This window comes from Anomaloglossus baeobatrachus, chromosome 3, assembly GCF_048569485.1.
Source record: "Anomaloglossus baeobatrachus isolate aAnoBae1 chromosome 3, aAnoBae1.hap1, whole genome shotgun sequence".
Classification (NCBI taxonomy): domain Eukaryota; kingdom Metazoa; phylum Chordata; class Amphibia; order Anura; family Aromobatidae; genus Anomaloglossus; species Anomaloglossus baeobatrachus.
In genome coordinates, this window is record NC_134355.1 from 562,718,378 (window position 1) to 562,740,668 (window position 22,291).

The window sequence follows — 22,291 nt, forward strand, 5'->3', positions numbered from 1 at the left end:
AAAACTGGATGACATTCATTTTACATCAGTTCTCGTGTGTTTTTCATCTTTTAACCCCTTCCCAACATGGCAATTTTCATTTTTTGTGTTTTTTTTGTATTTCCTCCCCTTCCAAGAGCCATAACTTTTTTACTTTTTCTGTTGCCAAAGCCATATGAGAACTTGTTTTTTGCAAGACGGGTTGCAGTTTTTGATACGTCATTAATTTTTACTATTCCACAGTTGTTTTTTGTATGTTTTCACGGCCACATTGTACTGTAAAAATTACTTGATGATATTCTTAGGATAGTTCAATTACAACAATAGTGATTTGAATTTTTTTTGCTGTTTTACCCTATTTGTTAGTCCCATTAGAGCACCTGAAGCAGCGATCGTCTGATTTCTTCTACTATATACTGCAAACGTTTATAGTAGATATTATGGTCTCCTACGAAGCCCAGCTTAGGAATAGGGTCATGACCAGCACGAGGGTGTTCAGGCTGTGTTCCCCGGCTGTTGTAGGGGGAAAGGGGCGATGGGACCCTCAGCTCACTCGCTGTAAATGCCGCTGTCAGAGATTGTCATAAGGTGTATTAGGCAGTAAACAGTTTCTTTTATTTCAGCTATGTTAAAACATAATTGTCTTTTAAGTAACGGGAGAGGAAGTGCAGCAGACGCACATGGACTATGGCTGTTTCACGTGTAACTGCGCTTCAATGGGTCTGAACAGGAGATGTGTTGAAGAGCGGTTAAAGGAAATCTGCAGGTCAAAAAAGCGTTCTGGCCTACAAGCAGGAGCCTGTGTGAGCTGCTAATTTCTCCCTACCCATCCCTGTGTAGTTATATTGTGTAATATGAAAGTAATAAAATACGTTTTATTACTTTCATATTCCCTATGTAAATGATAGTGTCTCTAGCCCCATGGTCGTCTCATCCCCCTGTGGGCGTCTACACGCTTTACCTGTTATTACACCCCTGTGGTTGTGATGCCATAGATTTACATCAGCGATGTGGCCGTCGCTACTGCAGAATCTCGCGCGTGCGCACTTACTATTCTCGTCGCCTTCTCATCCTGGTGTTTGTGTGTCGGCTTCTGACGCGCACTGTGCATGCTCAGAAGACGCCTGTGGTTCCGGTCATGTGCAGTGTGCATCAGAAGCCGAGAAGCAAGCGCCAGGATGAGAAGGCGACGAGAATGGTAAGCGCGCACGCAAGATTTTGAAGCTGCAGAACGGACATCGCTGATGTAAATCCATGGTATTACGCCCACAGGGAAAGCATGTAGACTCCCACAGGGGCGTGATACCATGGAAAGCATGTAGACTCCCACAGGGGCGTGATACCATGGAAAGCATGTAGACTCCCACAGGGGCGTGATACCATAGAAAGCATGTAGACTCCTACAGGGGCGTGATACCATAGAAAGCATGTAGACTCCCACAGGGGCGTGATACCATGGAAAGCATGTAGACTTCCACAGGGGCGTGATACCATGGAAAGCATGTAGACGCCCACAGGGGCGTGATACCATGGAAAGCATGTAGACGCCCACAGGGGCGTGATACCATAGAAAGCATGTAGACTCCTACAGGGGCGTGATACCATAGAAAGCATGTAGACTCCCACAGGGGCGTGATACCATAGAAAGCATGTAGACTCCCACAGGGGCGTGATACCATAGAAAGCATGTAGACTCCCACAGGGGCGTGATACCATAGAAAGCATGTAGACTCCTACAGGGGCGTGATACCATAGAAAGCATGTAGACTCCCACAGGGGCGTGATACCATGGAAAGCATGTAGACTTCCACAGGGGCGTGATACCATGGAAAGCATGTAGACGCCCACAGGGGCGTGATACCATGGAAAGCATGTAGACTCCCACAGGGGCGTGATACCATGGAAAGCATGTAGACGCCCACAGGAGCGTGATACCATGGAAAGCATGTAGACTCCCACAGGGGCGTGATACCATGGAAAGCATATAGACGCCCACAGGGGCGTGATACCATGGAAAGCATGTAGACGCCCACAGGGGCGTGATACCATGGAAAGCATGTAGACTCCCACAGGGGCGTGATACCATGGAAAGCATGTAGACTTCCACAGGAGCGTGATACCATGGAAAGCATGTAGACGCCCACAGGGGCGTGATACCATGGAAAGCATGTAGACGCCCACAGGAGCGTGATACCATGGAAAGCATGTAGACTCCCACAGGGGCGTGATACCATGGAAAGCATGTAGACGCCCACAGGAGCGTGATACCATGGAAAGCATGTAGACTCCCACAGGGGCGTGATACCATGGAAAGCATATAGACGCCCACAGGGGCGTGATACCATGGAAAGCATGTAGACGCCCACAGGGGCGTGATACCATGGAAAGCATGTAGACTCCCACAGGGGCGTGATACCATGGAAAGCATGTAGACTCCCACAGGGGCGTGATACCATAGAAAGCATGTAGACTCCTACAGGGGCGTGATACCATAGAAAGCATGTAGACTCCCACAGGGGCGTGATACCATAGAAAGCATGTAGACTCCCACAGGGGCGTGATACCATAGAAAGCATGTAGACTCCCACAGGGGCGTGATACCATAGAAAGCATGTAGACTCCTACAGGGGCGTGATACCATAGAAAGCATGTAGACTCCCACAGGGGCGTGATACCATGGAAAGCATGTAGACTTCCACAGGGGCGTGATACCATGGAAAGCATGTAGACGCCCACAGGGGCGTGATACCATGGAAAGCATGTAGACGCCCACAGGAGCGTGATACCATGGAAAGCATGTAGACTCCCACAGGGGCGTGATACCATGGAAAGCATGTAGACGCCCACAGGAGCGTGATACCATGGAAAGCATGTAGACTCCCACAGGGGCGTGATACCATGGAAAGCATATAGACGCCCACAGGGGCGTGATACCATGGAAAGCATGTAGACGCCCACAGGGGCGTGATACCATGGAAAGCATGTAGACTCCCACAGGGGCGTGATACCATGGAAAGCATGTAGACTTCCACAGGGGCGTGATACCATGGAAAGCATGTAGACGCCCACAGGGGCGTGATACCATGGAAAGCATGTAGACGCCCACAGGAGCGTGATACCATGGAAAGCATGTAGACTCCCACAGGGGCGTGATACCATGGAAAGCATGTAGACGCCCACAGGAGCGTGATACCATGGAAAGCATGTAGACTCCCACAGGGGCGTGATACCATGGAAAGCATATAGACGCCCACAGGGGCGTGATACCATGGAAAGCATGTAGACGCCCACAGGGGCGTGATACCATGGAAAGCATGTAGACTCCCACAGGGGCGTGATACCATGGAAAGCATGTAGACGCCCACAGGGGCGTGATACCATGGAAAGCATGTAGACGCCCACGGAGCAATGAGCCACCCATGGGGCTATAGACCTGTGCTATTTACATAGGGAATATGAAAGTAATAAAACGTATTTTATTACTTTCATATTACACAATATAACAACACAGGGATGGGTAGGAAGGGGTTACTAGCTCACACAGGCTCCTGCTTGTAGGTCACAATGCTTTTTTGACCTGACAGGTTCCCTTTAAGTGCAAAACAGCCGTCATCTGTGTGTATCTGCTGCACTTTCCTCCCCCGCTACCTCTAGGTCGATAATGTTTTAACGTAATTGGAATAAAAGAAATTGTTTTTCTCCTAATAGTGAGTGCCACAACGCCTTTCTGTTTTGGATGCTATGTCATCTTGCCCTCCTTGGTCCTTGTTGGCTGAGCATCACCTAATTATTGGAAGCCATAGAAGATAGACTGTAGCTGCAATTACTCCATTCTAATTCCACGATAGTGCCATTTCTGTTCTCTTAGGCTACTTTCACGCATCCGGTTTTTGCTCTGCGGCACAATACGGCGTTCTGCAGAAAAACCGCAACAGTTTTTTTTTACGCCGTTTGCGGGTTTTTTTGCATAGACTTACATTAGTGCTGTATTGTGCCCCAGGGGCTTGCGTTCGGTCCGATTTTTGCCGCATGCGGCAGATTTAGCCGATGCCGCGGCCGGATAGAACGTTCCCTGCAACATTTTTTGCTCCGGCCAAAAAAAACGCATCGCGCCGCATCCGGCCGCTGTGGCGCATTTTTCAATGCATGCCTATGGACGCCGGATGCGGCAAAAAACACATCCGGTCGCCGCATGCGTTTTTTTCCACTGCGCATGCTCAGTAGCGTGCCGCAACCGGAAAAAAACAGACGGGCCGCATGTAAAAACGTATGCAAAGGATGCGGTGTTTTCGCCGCATCTGTTGCATAGGTTTCACAGCCGGATTAAGCCGCAGTGCTCAAACCGGATGTGTGAAAGTAGCCTTAGTCTATAGCTAAATAGATTGTCATGTAACCCGCGGTTGTTAGAGGCAAATGACTGCTGGATAACACAGCCATCATCTGTCAGGAATGGGGCGGGCTCAGCACCTGAGCTTGCTTGAAAGACAGGGGCCCAACATGATACATGTCAGGAAGGCAGGAAGGAGTTAACTAATCCATTGCTAAGAGTCAATGCAGGGAAAAGGTCAAACAATTTAACACCTTCAGTTTTTAAAAACAAATAAAAAAAAAAAATATTGATATAAAAGGGATGATGCATGTAAGAAACATGACCTGTTTTTACTCCATGCAAAGACAGAATTTGTGTGAGTGCATTACATTAGTAGGGGGCGCAACACACTGCACCCCCACCAATCAGCTGTCAACTCCTACACATTGCACAGAATATACCAGCACAGCTCTGTACACTGCTCGGCAGTACCAGACAGTGCCCACTAAGCAGTGTATGGAGCTGTGCGGGTCCATTCTGTGCAATGTGTACATCCAGCTACCACCAGAGGTGATGGCAACTGATCGGTGGGGGTGCCATCTGGTAGACCCCCGACCAATTTTACATTGATTACTGACCCACCCTGTGGAAAGGCCATCATTATAATATTAAAAGGTGAAAATGTATACATATACAAGTACATAAGGTATATCACTAACAAAAAACTCCTAAAACTTAGAATTTATTAGTAAGGTTAAAAAGAGGGGAAACACCACATCCAATACATTAAATAAGAAAACACACAAGGGGGCTGATCCTAATGAGCCCTATGACTGCCCCTACCTTGCAGCGGAGGTCGGCGCCCTATTACCTGCGCAATTGGCGCCCCCGCTCACCGTCGACTTTTACCTAATGACCCTATTAGTCCCTATTGGGAGATAAAGTGATTAACAATCTAGGATCAACAATGCCAAATAGCCTAGTTGGAAATGACAAAAGATGATTAAATGTGTGATACTCCAACACAAATATTCAAAAAAGTATCCATCCAATACAATTACATCAGAGGGACACAACAGCCAATCGACCAATATTTTTATAACTTATTCCTACCAAAAATTGGAGGAAACCACCCAACGCGTTTCCCCCTATCTGTCTAGGGTTCTTCAGGAGTGGATAAAATTAGTAGAGGTGGAACGTCCCAAGAAAATGAATACATATCAGATAATAGATATCTACCCTCAAATAAAGGCATATGTTTTATAAATACCACATCCTTCACGGAACAATGGGTAATGGCTGGTTAATAAGTACTGTGAACAGAGATCTAACAAAGCGGAACCGGAGTGCAGGGCGATCACAAAAACATCCAAAGTGCAACTGCTCATTGAGGCCAGAGGGACTCACAGTACGTAGTCTGTGAATCCACCTGGCCTCTTTCTGTAGGATGAATCTATCCCAATCGCCCCCTCTATCCGGGGGAGGTACTACCTCAATAGCTCTGAAACAAAAACACTCGAGGTTACCACCATGATCCATCCTGATATGTCTTGAGATGGGGGTATCCCTTACATTCCGGATGTCCCCAATATGATGACCAATGCATCTTTTAAACTCCTGCCTCGTCTTGCCTACATATTCTTTTTTACAATCACATTTGAATAGATATATAACCCCGGCTGTAGTGCAATTTGCTAATTGTCTATTGAGGTATACTTTTCCAGTCACTTCACTCACAAATCGGTCTCCCTGTTTTACAAACTTGCAGAACGTGCACCTCCCACATCTAAATGTGCCAACTTCTCTATTACTTAGGTCGATTGGCTGTTGTGTCCCTCTGATGTAATTGTATTGGACGGATACTTATTTGAATATTTGTGTTATAGGCCATTATTATAATAGTGGTGCTTTAACACTGAATACACTGTAACAAAACCAAAGAAATGAGCTGGAACATTTGTTATAAATAAAAGAATGTTGGTGCATCTCCATACTGTGGCCATTTAACAGAACCTAGGGTAAAAACAAAGTCGACAAATACTCTATATTAAGTGAATAAATAGTAATACTACATGTTAATAAAGATTTATTTATCCACTTACTACAGGTTATTTGCTGATTTTGGTTTTATCCTGGGTTCTGATAATTGGCCACAGAGAATAGGATCGAGCCCGAGATCTCCCTCATGCTACATTTATAGTGATAAACGTGTTCTTCTTGGTGCAGTGCCCACATTTGTGTCCTTCCTGCGAGAAGTGGAATCTCCTTATGAAGTCCATGATTATGTCCGAGCATATCTTGGGGACACCCTTGAAGCAAAAGATTTCTCCAAGCAATTTTTGGAGCGTCGAAATAAGCAAAAACCTGCTCAGCAGAAACCTCAGCCGGTAACACATGTAAGTAATTGAGAATAGGGGACGAGTTCAGTGGTGAGGCCACACAGAGATCTTATTGGGAATTTGCTGCCATTTGTCATGACTTGTGACCAAACTGCAGTACCAAGCCTCTTATTTGGTGTCTTTATAAGGTGGATATTTCAAAATGACCCTAATATACAAATCAAATAAATAAGCTTTATTGGCATGACCAAATACAAATTAGTTTTGGCAAAGTAAGTGTTCACTAGGGACTGGGACTGTGGGGATAATGGGTGGGGACTGTAGTAAGGATGGATGGATGGGGCACATCCAGGGTGGGGACTGTGGGGGCATATCTAGGGTATCTGATTACACTACTAGACCGGACACATCCAGGCCTCCACCGCTGTCATTATTGCTGGTGTGAGCTGTGCTCTAGTGTACATAGCTCATTTTCTTTATTTTGTTTCTAGTTGGTTCTTTACAAGAAAGCAATTATCTATAAAACCTGTTTTTTGTTCTCAGGATTCAGGATGGGCCGTGTATCAGACAAGTCAGAGTAATTCACAACACACAACACTAGAAACCGCACAAAGCGCTGGACGCAAGAAAAAGAAACAGAAGATGGTTCGGGCAGATCCAAGTTTGCTAGGTGGGGCGATGCACCGTATTCTAAACATAGGTCTCCGCAGTATCACATTGGTTATTTCTTTATCGTTCCTATGGGAGACCCAAACCATGGATGTATAGCTACTGCCCCCGGAGGACACACAAAGTTACTACACTCAAAAACGTGTAGCTCCTCCCTCCTAGCATATACACCCCCTGCTAGCCAGATCTAGCCAGTTTCTTGCTTTGTGTCAGGAGGATCACACACACACATGCATCCTTTTTTGATTTTTCATTTTTTCTAAAGATTTGGAAGAAAAGCGGGTCCACTGGACTCCCGGCATGTCCCTTCTCACCCCCCTGGCGGCGGTGCTGTTAAGGTTGACTTCAGGGCAGGAGCCCTTCATGCTGCGCTCCTTCACCATTCCTTAGGGGCTCTGGCTTGAAGTTGGATCCAACACGGTTCTCACTGCCTTGAAGGAGACCGGCCTCCATCCGCAGCCCTTGTGCAGGACCCTGCTGGAAGGAGCACTGAACCCCCACCCCACCAGGGACTGGGCCCTGCGTCTCAAGGCTAAGTATAGAGACGTTATTCAGAGGGTCCTTCTGCAATGTGGGGCACTTTTATTGGGAGGGACAGTGATTGCTTGATAATGCTGCTTTTTTACTGTGTGTCCGGCCGGTTCCACGGTTTTTACTGAGAACCGCGCCGATGATGCCTGATTCTCGGCCGCATGCATAACTCTAGGCCCCGGCTTCAGCCGCGGCCTAGTTTCGTTTCGTTCCCCTGCATGTCAGTCATGCAGGGGGACACTGCAGAGCCGCCCGCCGGCCGCTCTGCACAGGGGAGGACACTCCTTTTTGAGGAGATGATTCCCTCCCCTGTACATCTCCTTCGCCCTCCGATTCCCGCTCCTGGGTTAACCCCCGCCCCCCCCCCCTCACTCTGGCGCCATTTTCTCAGCGTCTTAGTACACTGGTCGGCGCTGGCTGCTCTGCAGTGCAGAGGGAGTGAATATCTGGCTGGGGGTCCAGGCTTGGAATTCGGATGGCACTCATAATAGCGGCCTGATAAGTCACAACCTCTGGTTGTGCACTTTTATTCACTCTCAGGGCATTCTGAAGGAGTTAATTCTTTATCATAGAACCTCCTCCTCAGCAGCATGTCTCACTCTAGCAGCAAAGCTCCAAGGCTGTACACTACATGTTCTGCATGTAACCTCATATTGCCTGAACCGGCACACTGTAATGGTTCTTATGTGGTGGATGGTGGTCAAGATGCCTCAGCCGGGAGTCTCCCCAGGCTGAACCCCTGTCTTGGGTATTCTAGCCATTCTAGACAGAGCCCCCACCTCTGCAGCATGTCTCACAGAGCGAGGCTGCAGGCTGTTTTTTATTATCCACTGCAGGTAGTCTCGTACGGCTATACCGAGCTCATAACCACTGTGGCCCCTCAGCTTGGGAGCTCATTAATGGTCCCTCCAGCTGCTCCGGTTTCGGTGGCTGACCCCCGTGGGAATCCTATTTCCAGGGGTCGGCTGTCCCGGCATCTGCTGAGCATGCAGCCCCCTTCTCAGGGCGTTTTCTGCTTCGCTCAGCAAAGCTCACAAGGGACTCTCCTTCTGGGCTCAGACCCCGTCCTCCTGACAGGGAGACGCAGGGTCCCCTGTCCTCCCCGTCCCGCAGCTCCGATTACGAGCTGACTCACTGGACGAGGAGGATGTCTCTACCACGGGCTCGGACGCTACTTTATGTACATTGATCCGTCCGTAGGTGACGCAGATGCGAATGATTGGATTGCGTCCATTATTCTTGTACTGGACCTCCATCCGCCTGATCAGGGGAGTATTCCCCGCTGGCAGAAAGGCATCAGTATACCTTTAACAGGACGAGGAGTGTGTTCTTTAACCACTCCAGTTTTCAGCCCGCTGCGTCCAAGCCCACAGCCTATCCTGCAGACCCCACAGCGGAGTTCTGCTGCCTGTCTCCCCCTCCCATCAGAGGTGGTCAAGGAGTGTACTCATTCGCCAAGGGTAGCCACTCCGGTGTCTAGACTTTCAGCCCGGATAGTTGTATCAGTGGCTGACGGCACCTCTATATGGATCCTACGGTACATTAATTTTGTACTGGACCTCAATCCGCCGGTGTTACCTTATCTAGGTGAACACAACGTGTGTTCCTTAACCACTCCAGTTTTCAGGCCCCTGTGACTAGCCCAGGGTCCGCTCTGACAGTCGCTTCCCATGAAGCGTGATTCTGAGGACTGTATTTCCCCTGTCCACCAATGGTGGTCAAGAAGTGGGCTCATTCACCTCAGGTGGCTCAGCCCGGGCCGTTATGTCAGTGGCTGATGGCTCCTCTCTTAAGGATCTGCGGTCCGCCCGGTTGTCCTTTGGGCCAAGTCGGTATGGGGACGGCAGGAGCTTCGTTCTCCTCAGCTTTACAGCAGTGCGGTTTTTTTGTACCTTCTCTGGAGGAGATGCATTCTCTCACAGGGACTCTATGCCCAAAACGGTTGCCTGAACTTCCAGACTTCAGTCTTTTCATCCTATGCCAGGTCTGCCATGCTGGACGCCGCACGGCGGTGGTCTGGGCTGCCTTCCTCGCTATCCGCAGGCTCCTGTGGCTTCGGAATTGGAAGGCAGATGCCTCTATGGAGGTTCCCTGCTGGACTCCCCCTTGGTGGGACCAGTTTCCTCAGAACCAACTGGGTGAAATTAAGGAAGCTCTTGGCGGGGAGTGTTTTTCCTTGCCACAAACCTAAACCAGGGAACCTGTCCAGGGCAGGAATCAGTTGAGGTTTCGGTGGTTTCCGTTCCTCCATCTGATCGTCCTCTAGCTCAGCCTAGGTTCATAGAACCAAATGGCTCGAAGCTGCGTCTTCAGAAGGCCGCAGGAGATGCTGTCACTGAGTCAGCTTCCTCCGAGCTATTTAGCCACGCCAACAACCTCCTTGGTCGGTGGCAGGCTCTCTCCACTTGGCGACGTAGGGTTCTAACACGTCTCCGTTCAGTGGGGGCGAGATTATTTCTCCCTTGGCTACAGGATGGACTTCTGTCCACCCGCCAAACAGATTTTTTCTGTCAACTCTTCCCGGCTCCAAGGCCGCCGCCTTCTCACAGGCCGTGGCATTTCTTGCAGGCCAATGGAGTAATTGTACCGGTTCCCGACTGGGAACGGTTCTGAGATTTTTGCTTAAATATATTCCTAGTCCCCGAAGAGGGCGGTGCCTTCCGACCTGGATCTTTAGCTTTTCAAGCATAGCCAGGTGTGGCGTTTTCACATTGAGTCTTGGTTTTGTTCCGTGTGTTTTTTTCACCGGATCAATCAAGAACCCAAGGAGATTCCCTAGCAGCCATCGGCATCAGAGATGCCTATCGGCAGGAGTCAATCGCAGTTTCACACCAGCGTTGACTACGTTTTGACAATCGGAGTGGTCCAATTCGTGGCTCTTCCCTTGGGGTTAGCCAAGGCCCCTCGAGTATTCTCATTGGGGCAGCTGTGATTAGGGTCCTGCCCTCCTAGGGTTTGGCAGTGATCTTTTGCCCTGGACGGCCTTCTTGTCGGGGCTTCATCCAGTGCTGACTCTTAGCAGAGTGCTTCGCTCACTCTCGCCACTCTGACCTATTCGGGTGGCTTGTCTTTCTGTCCAAGTCCACTCTGACTTCGAACCAGAGGTTCTCAGGGCGTCAATGAAAGCGGTTCCTTGCCCAGTTTTTCCTGCGTCCTCTGAGACTGGATGTTTTCCGCTGTACAAGCGAACTCACTCCTCCCACGGGGTGGTGGCTTCGCCACTGACCAGGGGCTCGTTTCAGTGGTGGCTTCGGCCACTCTGTCTCAGGGGCGCTCCTTTCTGGCCCGTCCCGGGTGATCCTCACCAGGATGCTAGCCTATCCGCCTTGGGAGCAGTATATCTCCACCGTGGAGCGCAGGGCGCTTGGACTCTGTCCGAATCAGCCCTCTGGATCAATGTGCTGGAAATCAGAGCTGTATTTCTGGCTCTCTAAGCCTTCACCATCTGTGGGCGGCTAGGCACATTCGAGTCCAGTCGGACAACGTGACAGCGTTTTCCTACATCAGCTTCCAGGGCGGGACACTCAGCCGCCTGGCAATCTTGGCGGCTCAACATTCTTCAGTGGACAAGGGACTCCTAGTCCACCGTATCCGCAGTCCACATCCTAGATGTGAAAACTACGAGGCAGGCTATTTCAGCTGTCCAACCGTGGTCCACAATCCGCAGGTTTTGCGGTAGACACACTGGTTCATGTTTGATCCCAGCTTTGTCTCTTTACAAATTTCACCCTCTACCTCTTGTCCAGAGTCCTGCGCAAGATCGGTAAAGGGGGCCGTCGGGTCATTCTTCCAGACTGACCCAAGCAGGCTTGGTACTCTGACCTGCTCCTTCTGTCCGTTGGGTTGCCATGGCATCTTCCGGACCGTTCAGACCTTTTCTCAAGAGGTCCGTTTTTTCCCGTCAGAATTCTGGATTCTCAGATTGACGGCGTAGCTCTTGAGTCCTGGATCTTGGCGACTTCTGATATCCTTCCTGAAGTCATCTCCACTATGACTCGAGCTCCAAAGTGTCCTTTGACCTTTTTGGCCTTGCCGACCCTCCTGTCTTTTCCACAGTCCGGTCTACAGCTAGGACTATCCCTCATTAAGGGACAGGTCTCGGCTCTGTCAGTATGTGCCAGCGGCGTATCGTCCGGCTGGCTCCGGTGCGCTCCTTTAAGGGCGCATCTCACATCATTCCGCCTCTCCGGCGGCCTATGGAGACCTGGGACCTTAATCCGGTCCTCCCGGTTCCCGGAAACCCCCCTTTGCGCCTCTTGGGGAGGTTTCTTTGTTTTATCTTTCACAGAAAGTAGTCTTTCTAGTGGCTATAATTTCCCGCCAGAGCGTTCTGGCTGCACTCTCTCGGAGTCACCCCCTTTTTTGGTCTTTTGCATCAAGACAAGGTGGTCTTCATCCGACTCTGGACTTTTTTCCCTAAGGCGGTTACTGCTTCCACCTTATCCGGATTTTCCTGCCTTCCTTTTGTCCGGCTCCTGTTCATCGCTTGAGGAAGCGTTGCATATCCTGGATCTGGTGCGGGCGCTCCGGATCTATGTGTCTCGCACCGCCGTTATTAGGCGGTGCACCTCTCTGGTGCTGACTGTTCGTCAGCGTAGCGGTCTCTCGGCATCTAAGCCGACCCTGACCGTTGGCTTAGGTCGGCCATTTCCGAGACCTACAAGTGTACTCAAGTGCCTTCCCCGCCGGGGATCAGAGCACATTTGGTCAGACCTGTCGGCGCCTTTTTTGGGCTTTCAGGCACCAGGTTACGGCTCAGTAGGTCTGTCAGTCTGCAGCTCGAATTAGTCTGCATACTTTTTCGAAGCACTACCCAAGGCATGCTCATGCTTTGGCAGACGTGGGCTTGGGCAGACGCATTTTTCCGGCGTCTGTCGCCCATTTGTGAAGTTAGGTTTGCCTGCTTCTCAGTTGTCTGTTTATTCCCACCCATGGACTGCTTTTGAACGTCCCATGGTTTGGGTCTCCCATAGGAACGATAAAGAAAAAGAGAATTTTGTTACTTACCGTAAATTCTTTTTCTTATAGTTCCGTCATGGGAGACCCAGCACCCTCCCTATTGCCTGTTGGCAGGTTTCTTGTTCCGTGTGTCTTCACCGGCTGTTATTGTTGTAGACAGAGGTTCCGGTTCTTCCGGATTTTACTCTGTCTCTTCTTGTGGGTGGATGTCCTCCTTCAGCTTTTGCACTAAACTGGCTAGATCTGGCTAGCAGGGGGTGTATATGCTAGGAGGGAGGAGCTACACGTTTTTGAGTGTAGTAACTTTGTGTGTCCTCCGGGGGCAGTAGCTATACACCCATGGTTTGGGTCTCCCATGACGGAACTATAAGAAAAAGAATTTACGGTAAGTAACAAAATTCTCTTTTCATCCTTATGTGCAACAAGTGGGCATTTAACCCCTGACATACCCACCAATCAGCAGAATAAGGGGGCAAAGGCTGCAACACCAGGCACTGTACAAGCAAGACACTGTCCTAGGATAAATGATGAAGGTGCCGCAGCGCTCTGACCCTTTAGTACTACTGATCGATAGGAAAAAGCTGCTTGTGCTAGGCACCTGGCAGTCATGACTGGTATTTTTTCTATTCTATTTTTTTTTTCATCTCCTTTTAGGCTTATTCAGACCAGCAATAATATACAATCATGTTCTATCCAAGAAAAATGTATTTTGTTTCCCCCCCCCAAACGGACCAAATATCCGTGGGAAAAAAAAATCACAGCATGTGCTTCTCTTTTGTGTCAGATGAAACTCACTCATTCAAGTCTGAGTACTCACAAATAATTAGGATCCCATACGGATCATCTACGTAGCATCTGATTTTTACAGATACATGGTCATTAACATAAACCGTATTTAATCTTGTACTGTTAAAACTGTAAGGCTATGTGCACATGCTGAGTTTTTTGTTGCAAACATTTTCTGCAGAAAAAAAATGCACCAAAAAACACATTAGCTTATGTTGCGTTTTTATGCCATATGTATTTTTTAGTGAAATCATTGGCTGGGAGGGCTACAAAATGCAGGAAACAAACTGCACCAACAATTGACATGCTTCTTTTTTCTGCGCCCAAAGCTGCAAGGAAAAAAGAAGCAAAATGCGCACAGCACATGTAGATGTGGGCAAAAATGTGCACCAAAACTGTACAAAAAAAGCATAAAAATATGCAGCATGCGCACAAGGCTTTATATGCAGACATAAAATACGGACACATAGATGGCTTTTGATAATACAGATGATAATCGGACCAGTTTTCATAGCTTTGTCTGACCTTAAGGAACGATTACATGACCATATTGTGGCTCTATTTTTTTCACCTGTATTTCTGCCCAACAAGTGTGTCTCTTGACCCAAATGAATACCATCTTATATGCCTATTATGCTGTCCGTTTGGGACACAAGACTTGTGGTTCGACCAAAAATTATAATGCAAAATACCCTGGCACTCAATTAAATATGTAATAAAGTTTTACTGATAAGTCAGCATGTGGTAATTGTAAGGACAGACAACGTTTCAATCTATCCCTGAACGTGATCACTGTCAGATCCTGTATCTGCTATGAACCATAGGACATGGCCATTATCAAGTTTTGGACAGAACGAAACGTTGGTAGTCCTATTTTCACATGCTAAGACCATAGCTACAGCACTCAAGCTTAAATAAATGTGATTTGATTATCTGCAAAAACGGTACACCTCAATCAGATCAAAAACTAACATTTCGGCTATAGAACCCTCTCAAGGTTTTGCGTTTCTCAATATTGAGGGATAATGCTCCACTGCTACAACCACTGCCGCCATTGTTCTCCAGGACACGGCCCTCTCTTCCCATGGGCTACACACAGGCGCACTTTCCACTGCCACCCCCCATTCCTTCTAATTTGCTGCATTATGAAAAATGAATCTGTAACCACGAGCACGTTACCCTCACCCCAGATGCTATAATTGCCATCCCAGACCTCAGGCTCATCATATTTATCCCCCATTATTCAGAAACGCAAAACCTTGAGAAAGGCTCTATAGCCGAAACGTTGTTTTTTGCTCTGGTTGAGGTATACTTTTTTTTTTTTAAGGTAATCAAAATAAAATCACATTCATTTAACCCTTCCTTGTATTTATCCTTGAGCGCTGGAGCTATTCTTTTAGTATATGTCCATTTGTCTCCAAAGCACCTATCATTCAGTGGTAGAGCCGAGTCCTATCCGATACATATTGTCACATGCTGACTTGCCAATAAAACTTTGTTCCATATGTAAGTGGACTATTCTGCAATAATGGAAGGGAGATCTCCTACTACAGAGCACCACTGTTTACTAGCTACGACGGCCGATCAGAGATGTGCTTGGACCAGGAGTTATGGCCGCAATACGATCATGTGAATTAGCTTATCTCCATATTTTCTTGTTTTTTTTTTGTCTCACTATATTTTTTGTTTTTTTTTTCTTTTAGGATTTTCTGTTAATGCTTCCTCTGAGAGGTTGAACATGGGAGAAATAGAGACTTTAGAAGATTACTGATTATTGTGGTGGGGTAGGGGCAACCCGTCCCCCTCTCCTACCTCGGCTTCAATGGGAGGGGGAAGCCGAACATATGACTTCACCTACCCCCAGCACACACTCCCCGTGCCCTGCTGGGATCTTCACAGGGCACCCTCCCTCAGTGCTTCAAGATCAAGATGAATTTCAGGACAACTACCCCCTCTGCTGTCCTATATGTTCATGGGCATGGTGGAGGGGCACTCTGGGGGCTGTGAGTGGGTCATGGGGAAATATTTTTTTGTTTTTCATCACAGTACTGTCCGGTCTCGTTTCAGAGGCTTGCACAGTCTGTTACTTTTTCCACCGTTATTAGGTGGAGAGAGGAGGCTTTTTGGTTGGACTTTGCACCTCCCCTCACTGCCATCTTGGGGTTCAGTTCTCTGGATTTCAGAGTAATGGCAACATAAGCGTGTGTGGAGCTTTTTGTAAGTGTGGACGGTGAATTGGGATCCTTTGCACTAATGGAGTGGTCACACTGCAGAGGTAATAATGGCTTCACTCTTCCATCTCGTGTCCACTTCCCACACCTTATCACAAGTACCTTAAGTGAATTTTGTGTTTTTGCAGGTGGGAGCAGAGTTTCTTAAGAAAGACATAGTCATCTTTAGTTTGCTGCAAAATATATCCACACTTTGGTGCTGTTGAGTTATTGCATACCTGCTCCCCCTGTTTTATTCTATCCCCCGTGGATAGGAGGAAACGCACTTATGTTTACACAGCTCCTGGACCACTGTAAGGTTTTGCCCCAGTGTGCAGTGATTTGGGTTGATGCCAGGTCTGACCTTAATAAAGCGCTGGTTGTGTTATAACACATTTCTGATTTGGATGCCTTATTGCTTTGTGAACGTCAGCGGGGTGCAGAGGAGCTTCACATGTCGATCATATGTCTGCTATAGTCTTCCTCCATCATCTAAGAATTGCCAGGAGATGGACAATCAAGCACTGGTAGCTGCCACCCAAAAAAAAAGTGATCACAAGGTTCGTGACTTCCTAGCGCTGAGGCTTCACCGGGGGCCATGTTTGGCCAAATAAACCCAAGTCCACTCGTTTCCGGCTATTGATGAGTGATGTGGAGTATCCCATTAATGAAGACTACTATCGGCGAGGAGATGCAGCTCAGGAGAGCAATTCTGCAGTGGGGAAAATGAAAATTATAATATGGCCTTTTTCATTATATTGTTAGGGTCATTACATGAACAAATAGTCCGAGACATAATTGTATTAAAAGTTAATTTATTTTACAACTTGTCACTGAAAAGTTCCTATTTATTTTCCTGTTCATCCTTCTTTTACCCTCTGTGAGCTCACTCATGTCTTATCCAAGAAAAAGAATTCAGCAACAGGTAAAACTTGTTCTGGATACATTTACATGACAACACGTCTTCATATACATTCGAGGAACCATTCTATATAATACCAATGGGAAAATTCATGTCACATGATTGTTACAAAAACTTAGCTTGGAAATGTACAGTACAGAAACAGGCATCTTAATATAGAAAATCTCAAAATGGTCACCAGAAAGTTCAATCAACTACTTTACAAAACGAAAACAACAATGGTTTCATGATGGTATTTATAGTATTTTGTACATATGGAGGATGATGGTCTGCGTGAAGTCGTACAAAGTTCAAGTATAATACAATGTGGTGCTGCCTGTGCAAACAAATTGGGTAACATTATACTGCTTGTTCTACTTTTATATTTACTGTATTCACCCACCGGTTTCAAGATTTTTGCTTTCTGCGCCGACCAAGTCGCGCTTGCTTTGCTGCATTTTGTAACTGTGTATGAGTATTGGTAACAACCTCAATTTCAGTACTTGAGAAATGTGTCCTAAGGGCTTATTCTCATGACCTTATATCTGTATTTTTTTTTTTTTTCGTCCCATGGCTGAAAATCCAGGCCCGACCTTAGGACATGACACCTGTATGAACAGTATTATTCATGTTTATGATCCTTTTATGTTGGGTCAGGATGATGGTGGCTGGATCAGGAATTACAGCCTTAATACAAGTGAGAAAATGCAGAGTAACGTGGTTATGTAAAGAAGTTCTTACCACAACTCCCATGTCCTTAATGCTTGTACCTAAACTGATACGAATGAGAAAATAGGGCCTCTATAAAGTGAAAGCTTTTTATTCTGGTCAGGAGAACTACTAATCCCAAATGTCTGAATTAGCCTTAAGACCAGGATCACACCGCCTTACTAAAACCAAGGCCAGTCGCCTCCGTGTGCTCATCCACAGAGGATGGTTGCAGGGACTGCCTACAATGAATAATGGATTGGACTACTGCATGCTGCAATATTTTTCACCCTCCCACCTATATGAAGAATCACTCGTGGTCACTGGCACATGGGTTATTATAGGTTAGTGTGCTGAAGAGATGGTCGTCTGAACTTGGGTTGAGGATGGTGTCACGTATCCGTCTTTCATGTTTGCATCGGCCATGGTACTCCATATAATTATATATGGGACATTTACATTTAGGACAGGAGACACCCGGTCTGAACAGAAATTGTGAAAGTCTGATGTTTGAAACTGGCCTTAGGCCTTGTTTAGATTGTGAAGGATCGTGTACATTGTACATCAGCAGGATGGAAATCCATCTAGACAAGTTGACAAAGTTACCCAACTGTTCGTCTTTTAATGAATCCACTTAATTTTCAGCAACTGTTCGATAAGAGACTTATGGTCTATATAATCGGAATTCATGTGGAGAAAGTGGTCGAACTTGACTGTTTTAGCAGTTTTACATCTTTAATGGAAGTCAGTACATGTAAGTTAGAGGCAGATTTTTTTTTTGGGTGGTTTAGAACAGGAATGTTGATGGGTGGTACTGGTCCCTGACGTGATTGAGAAGGAGGGCTATGAGGGGAGTGTGAGGTGTCTGGGGTGTGTGTGCCTTCTCTCTTGATCCTCAGCTAAACATTTCCATCCTCACTGGACAGAGACACCTTTGTTAACCCAGAAGCTGCAAGGTCTCCATAACGTCTCACCTCTCTCACACTTTACATCTTCCCAGCAGTAGATAAACATGTCTTGCTCGGGGACCCCACAACTCGTGCTGCTCCTGCTTTTTACGGGAATTCTACTCCCTGCGTTCCTCACAGGTAATATGAAGGGGCGACAAACTTACTAGGTGAAAGCAGTGGTTTTGGGCTTGTAGCTCATTAGGTCTTATCTGGTGTCGACAGCGCCAGGAATTGTTGGGGTTACCAGTGTATTATGTATTTATTTGTTACAATTTTAATTTTTTGGTTTCTTGAACATGAGCTTTGGTATATTTCAGTCATATCGTCGGCGAGAAATTGCATAAAAAAATCTGTATGTATATATGTATATGTGTGTGTGTGTGTGTATATATATATATATATATATATATATATATATATATATATATATATATATATATATATATATATATACATACATATATATATACAGTATGTATATATGCAGTATGTATATGTATATAGTGTCTATGTATAATATACTTTTAGTCCAGTCGTTTACCTATGTGATGCACATTTCTGCTTTTCTGTAAATAAGTTGATGTATGATTTGTGGTGGACACAGGGCTGAGTCTGCACGGGGCTCTATGACTGGACAAGGTGCTCTTTGTGTAAGGTAACAGGGCGCCTTTCATGCAGCCACTGGCCATTCGCCCGTTGTGGCTACTAACTCCAAGCTGACGCCGGCCATGTGTCTGACCAATGGCCGTTATGCTAAGCCATGTTATTAACCCTACATATGCTGAACATGTGCCAATTTGTATGTTATATAGTAATAGAAATCACATCAGTATATATCAGTTTGGGGAGAAAAAAAAATAGCAGATTGGTGTCACACTCAGGATAGATAGCTTTGCCCAATGAGGCATTGTCACTAATGTGCTGCTTCCACCATATATCTTCACACAAGTGTGTAAAGACGCATATTGCCTCTCTCCAACAAATGCAGTCAGCAAATTTGTCATTGCAAAGTACAAGACGTATTTTGTAAGATATTAAATGTACGGCAGCACTAGAATCACTGATTAGCGGCTATTCATGCTATATAGATGTTGAATTTCTACCCGAGCTGACCAGTATTCAGTAGAATAGCAAACGTACAGATTTTCCTGTACGTGGCTTATTTCTACAAATCTCCCTATCTGGTGCAACCACTTTAGTTCACTAGTCATGCTATAATATGAATAGTTTATATACTGTAGTTCATTTGCTCTATGGCCAGATTAAGAATGGTACAAAAAAAATGGAGTCCAAAATGACTAAAAATGCTTTAAAAGAGCTTGTTTAGACTACATGACCTGCGGCACTAAACGACCACTGGTCACCCACCTATTTGTTATTGGTGGTCGTTTAACACTAGAACTACTGGACTCGTGACACCTATATAGAAATACATAGTGCACAGTAGTCAAAATGACTACCTCAGTAGTTCTAGTGTTAATAGTCTGTTAGGAGATGAGATCCATAAGTCCAATGTGTACAGAGCAATGAGTATTAGATCGTCCTGTGTGTTACACGGTCATTGTTCTTTGCAGTACAGGTCCTATACAATGGACGATGTGCTGTGGAGAACAATTTTTTTTAAGGCTGCTTTCACACTACGTTTTTTTAACATGCGTTATGAACATTTTTTTGCTGCAAAAGCGTATCCTGTTTCTTTTTCGCTCCTAATTGGGAGACCCAGACAGTGGGTGTATAGCTACTGCCCTCTGGAGGCCGCACAAAGAACTACACTTAAAAGTGTAAGGCCCCTCCCCTTCTGGCTATACACCCTCCCGTAGGAGTACAGATTCCTCAGTTTTAGCTTTGTGCGCAAGGAGGTCAGACACGCACGCATAGCTCCATTGTTTTTAGTCAGCAGCAGCTGCTGACTATGTCGGATGGAAGAAAAGAGGACACATATAGTGTCCCCAGCATGCTCCCTTCTCACCCCACTGTATGTCGGAGGTGTTTGTAAGGTTGAGGTACCCATTGCGGGTACGGCGGCAGGAGCCCACATGCTGATTCCTTCCCCATCCCTTTTTACAGGGCTCTGGGTGAAGTGGGATTTACCGGTCTCCAGGCACTGAGACCGTGCTCCATCTACAGCCCCTGGAGAAGATGCTGGATGGAGCGGAGTACATCAGGGACATGGCCCTGCTTCCTCAAGGTACTCTGTGTCCCCGTGCATTTGGCGCTCACACCGCAGCATGCTGGGTGTTGTAGTGCGCCGGGGGACATCAGCGCTACGGCGCTTGTGCCATGGCCTCATTCAGCTTCGCTGAAGCAGGCACACTTCTAGGAATCGGTCGCGCCGGCCGCTGGGACTGCGGCGCGGCTGGCACTTGTGGTGCGCCGGGGACTTCAGCGCGGCCCGCGCTTTTACGGCGGCCGCGCTGATAACTCGAGTCCCCGGCTTTTGCGGCCTGCTTCCGTTCGTTCCCGCCCCCGGACCTGCCAGTCAGGAGAGGGGCGGGACGCTGGCCACGTCTAGGAATCGGTCATGCCGGCCGCTGGGACTGCGGCGCGGCTGGCACTTGTGGTGCGCCGGGGACTTCAGCGCGGCCCGCGCTTTTACGGCGGCCGTGCTGATAACTCGAGTCCCCGGCTTTTGCGGCCTGCTTCCGTTCGTTCCCGCCCCCAGACCTGCCAGTCAGGAGAGGGGCGGGACGCTGGCCAGTGCATCAGCGCTGAGGGCTGGAGTCGTTTTTACATACTCCAGCCCTCACAATCGGCACACTGTTTCCCGCACTTTTGTTTGGGAACTCCCACGGACCGCCCCTCTCCACAGACGCCGGCAGCCATTCCTGCTGACACGCTGAGCTGCAGAGGGGAGCCGGGGAGACCCAGACAAGGAATCTGCAGCCTCTTACCCGCTATTCAGCGGGCGGTAAGCAGCCCTCAGGGCTCACCCCCTCTTGTGCCAGTATTATTCTTAGTATTTTGTTTCTACAAATACTTTGTATTGCATAGCGCTGGTCGCCCTTTGGCTATAGACTCTCTCACATTGCAGAGAGCCAGCAGCATGTCGTCCGTAAAACGCAAGGGTGCCAAGGCACAGACATTATATGCTTCCTGCACCGCTTGTGGGACTTTTCTACCGGCAGGCTCCACGGACCCCCATTGTGTGCAGTGCTCGGCCCCTGCGGCGCTTGCACAGTCGGGACCTCTGCTGGACGTGTCCCAGGGTGTACCACCTGTGAATGCTGTCCAGGTGACAGGAACTGAGTTTGCAGCTTTTGCTGACAGAATGTCTCTCACTATGTCACAAATTCTTGACACATTGCGAGCTAGGCCTGTACTTCAGGCCACGGACACTGTGCAATCATTGCCCCCTGGTCCCCCTCAGCTCCAAGCTCCGGGACGGGCATATACACCTCAGGGTGAAGACTCTGACTCGGACGATGGCCCCGGGCAGCCTAAGCGGGCTCGCTATGACGGGCCTTCACATTCATCTCAATGGTCAGGATCCCAGCGAGATGAATCTATGGGTGATGAGGCGGATGTAACTGATCAGGATTCTGATCCTGGGACCGCTCTCAATCTAGATACACCAGATGGTGACGCCATAGTTAATGATCTTATATTTCACATCAATAAGATGTTAAATATTTCCCCACCAGCTCCTCTTGTGGAGGAGTCAGCTTCGCAGCACGAGAGAATCCATTTCAGATACCCTAAGCGTACTTTAAGCACTTTTCTGGACCACGCTGACTTTAGAGACGCAATCCAGAAACCCCACGCTTATCCTGAAAGGCGTTTTCCTAAACGGCTTAAAGATACACGCTATCCTTTTCCCCCTGAGGTGGTCAAGGGTTGGACCCAGTGTCCAAAAGTGGATCCTCCAATTTCCAGGCTTGCAGCTAGATCCTTGGTTGCAGTTGAAGATGGAGCGGCACTTAAAGATGCCACTGACAGGCAGATGGAGCTCT

At 47.5% G+C, this 22,291-nt stretch overlaps 2 protein-coding genes across 5 annotated transcripts in view; both read left to right on the top strand.

Moving 5' to 3' along the window:
• GIGYF2 (GRB10 interacting GYF protein 2) overlaps positions 1–16,608 on the top strand; it is a 308,508-nt gene extending 291,900 nt beyond the window's left edge. For all 3 annotated transcript variants that reach the window (XM_075340885.1, XM_075340887.1, XM_075340886.1), the window contains 3 exons: positions 6,515–6,684; positions 7,171–7,297; positions 15,276–16,608. In XM_075340885.1, coding sequence (XP_075197000.1) covers positions 6,515–6,684; positions 7,171–7,297; positions 15,276–15,343 — 365 coding nt within the window. In that variant the 3' untranslated portion in view covers positions 15,344–16,608. The remainder of the gene's footprint in view (positions 1–6,514; positions 6,685–7,170; positions 7,298–15,275) is intronic.
• Positions 16,609–18,315: 1,707 nt separating this feature from the next.
• Positions 18,316–22,291, top strand: part of SNORC (secondary ossification center associated regulator of chondrocyte maturation) — a 109,376-nt gene continuing 105,400 nt past the window's right edge. For both annotated transcript variants that reach the window (XM_075340894.1, XM_075340895.1), the window contains exon 1: positions 18,316–18,479. In XM_075340894.1, coding sequence (XP_075197009.1) covers positions 18,404–18,479 — 76 coding nt within the window. In that variant the 5' untranslated portion in view covers positions 18,316–18,403. The remainder of the gene's footprint in view (positions 18,480–22,291) is intronic.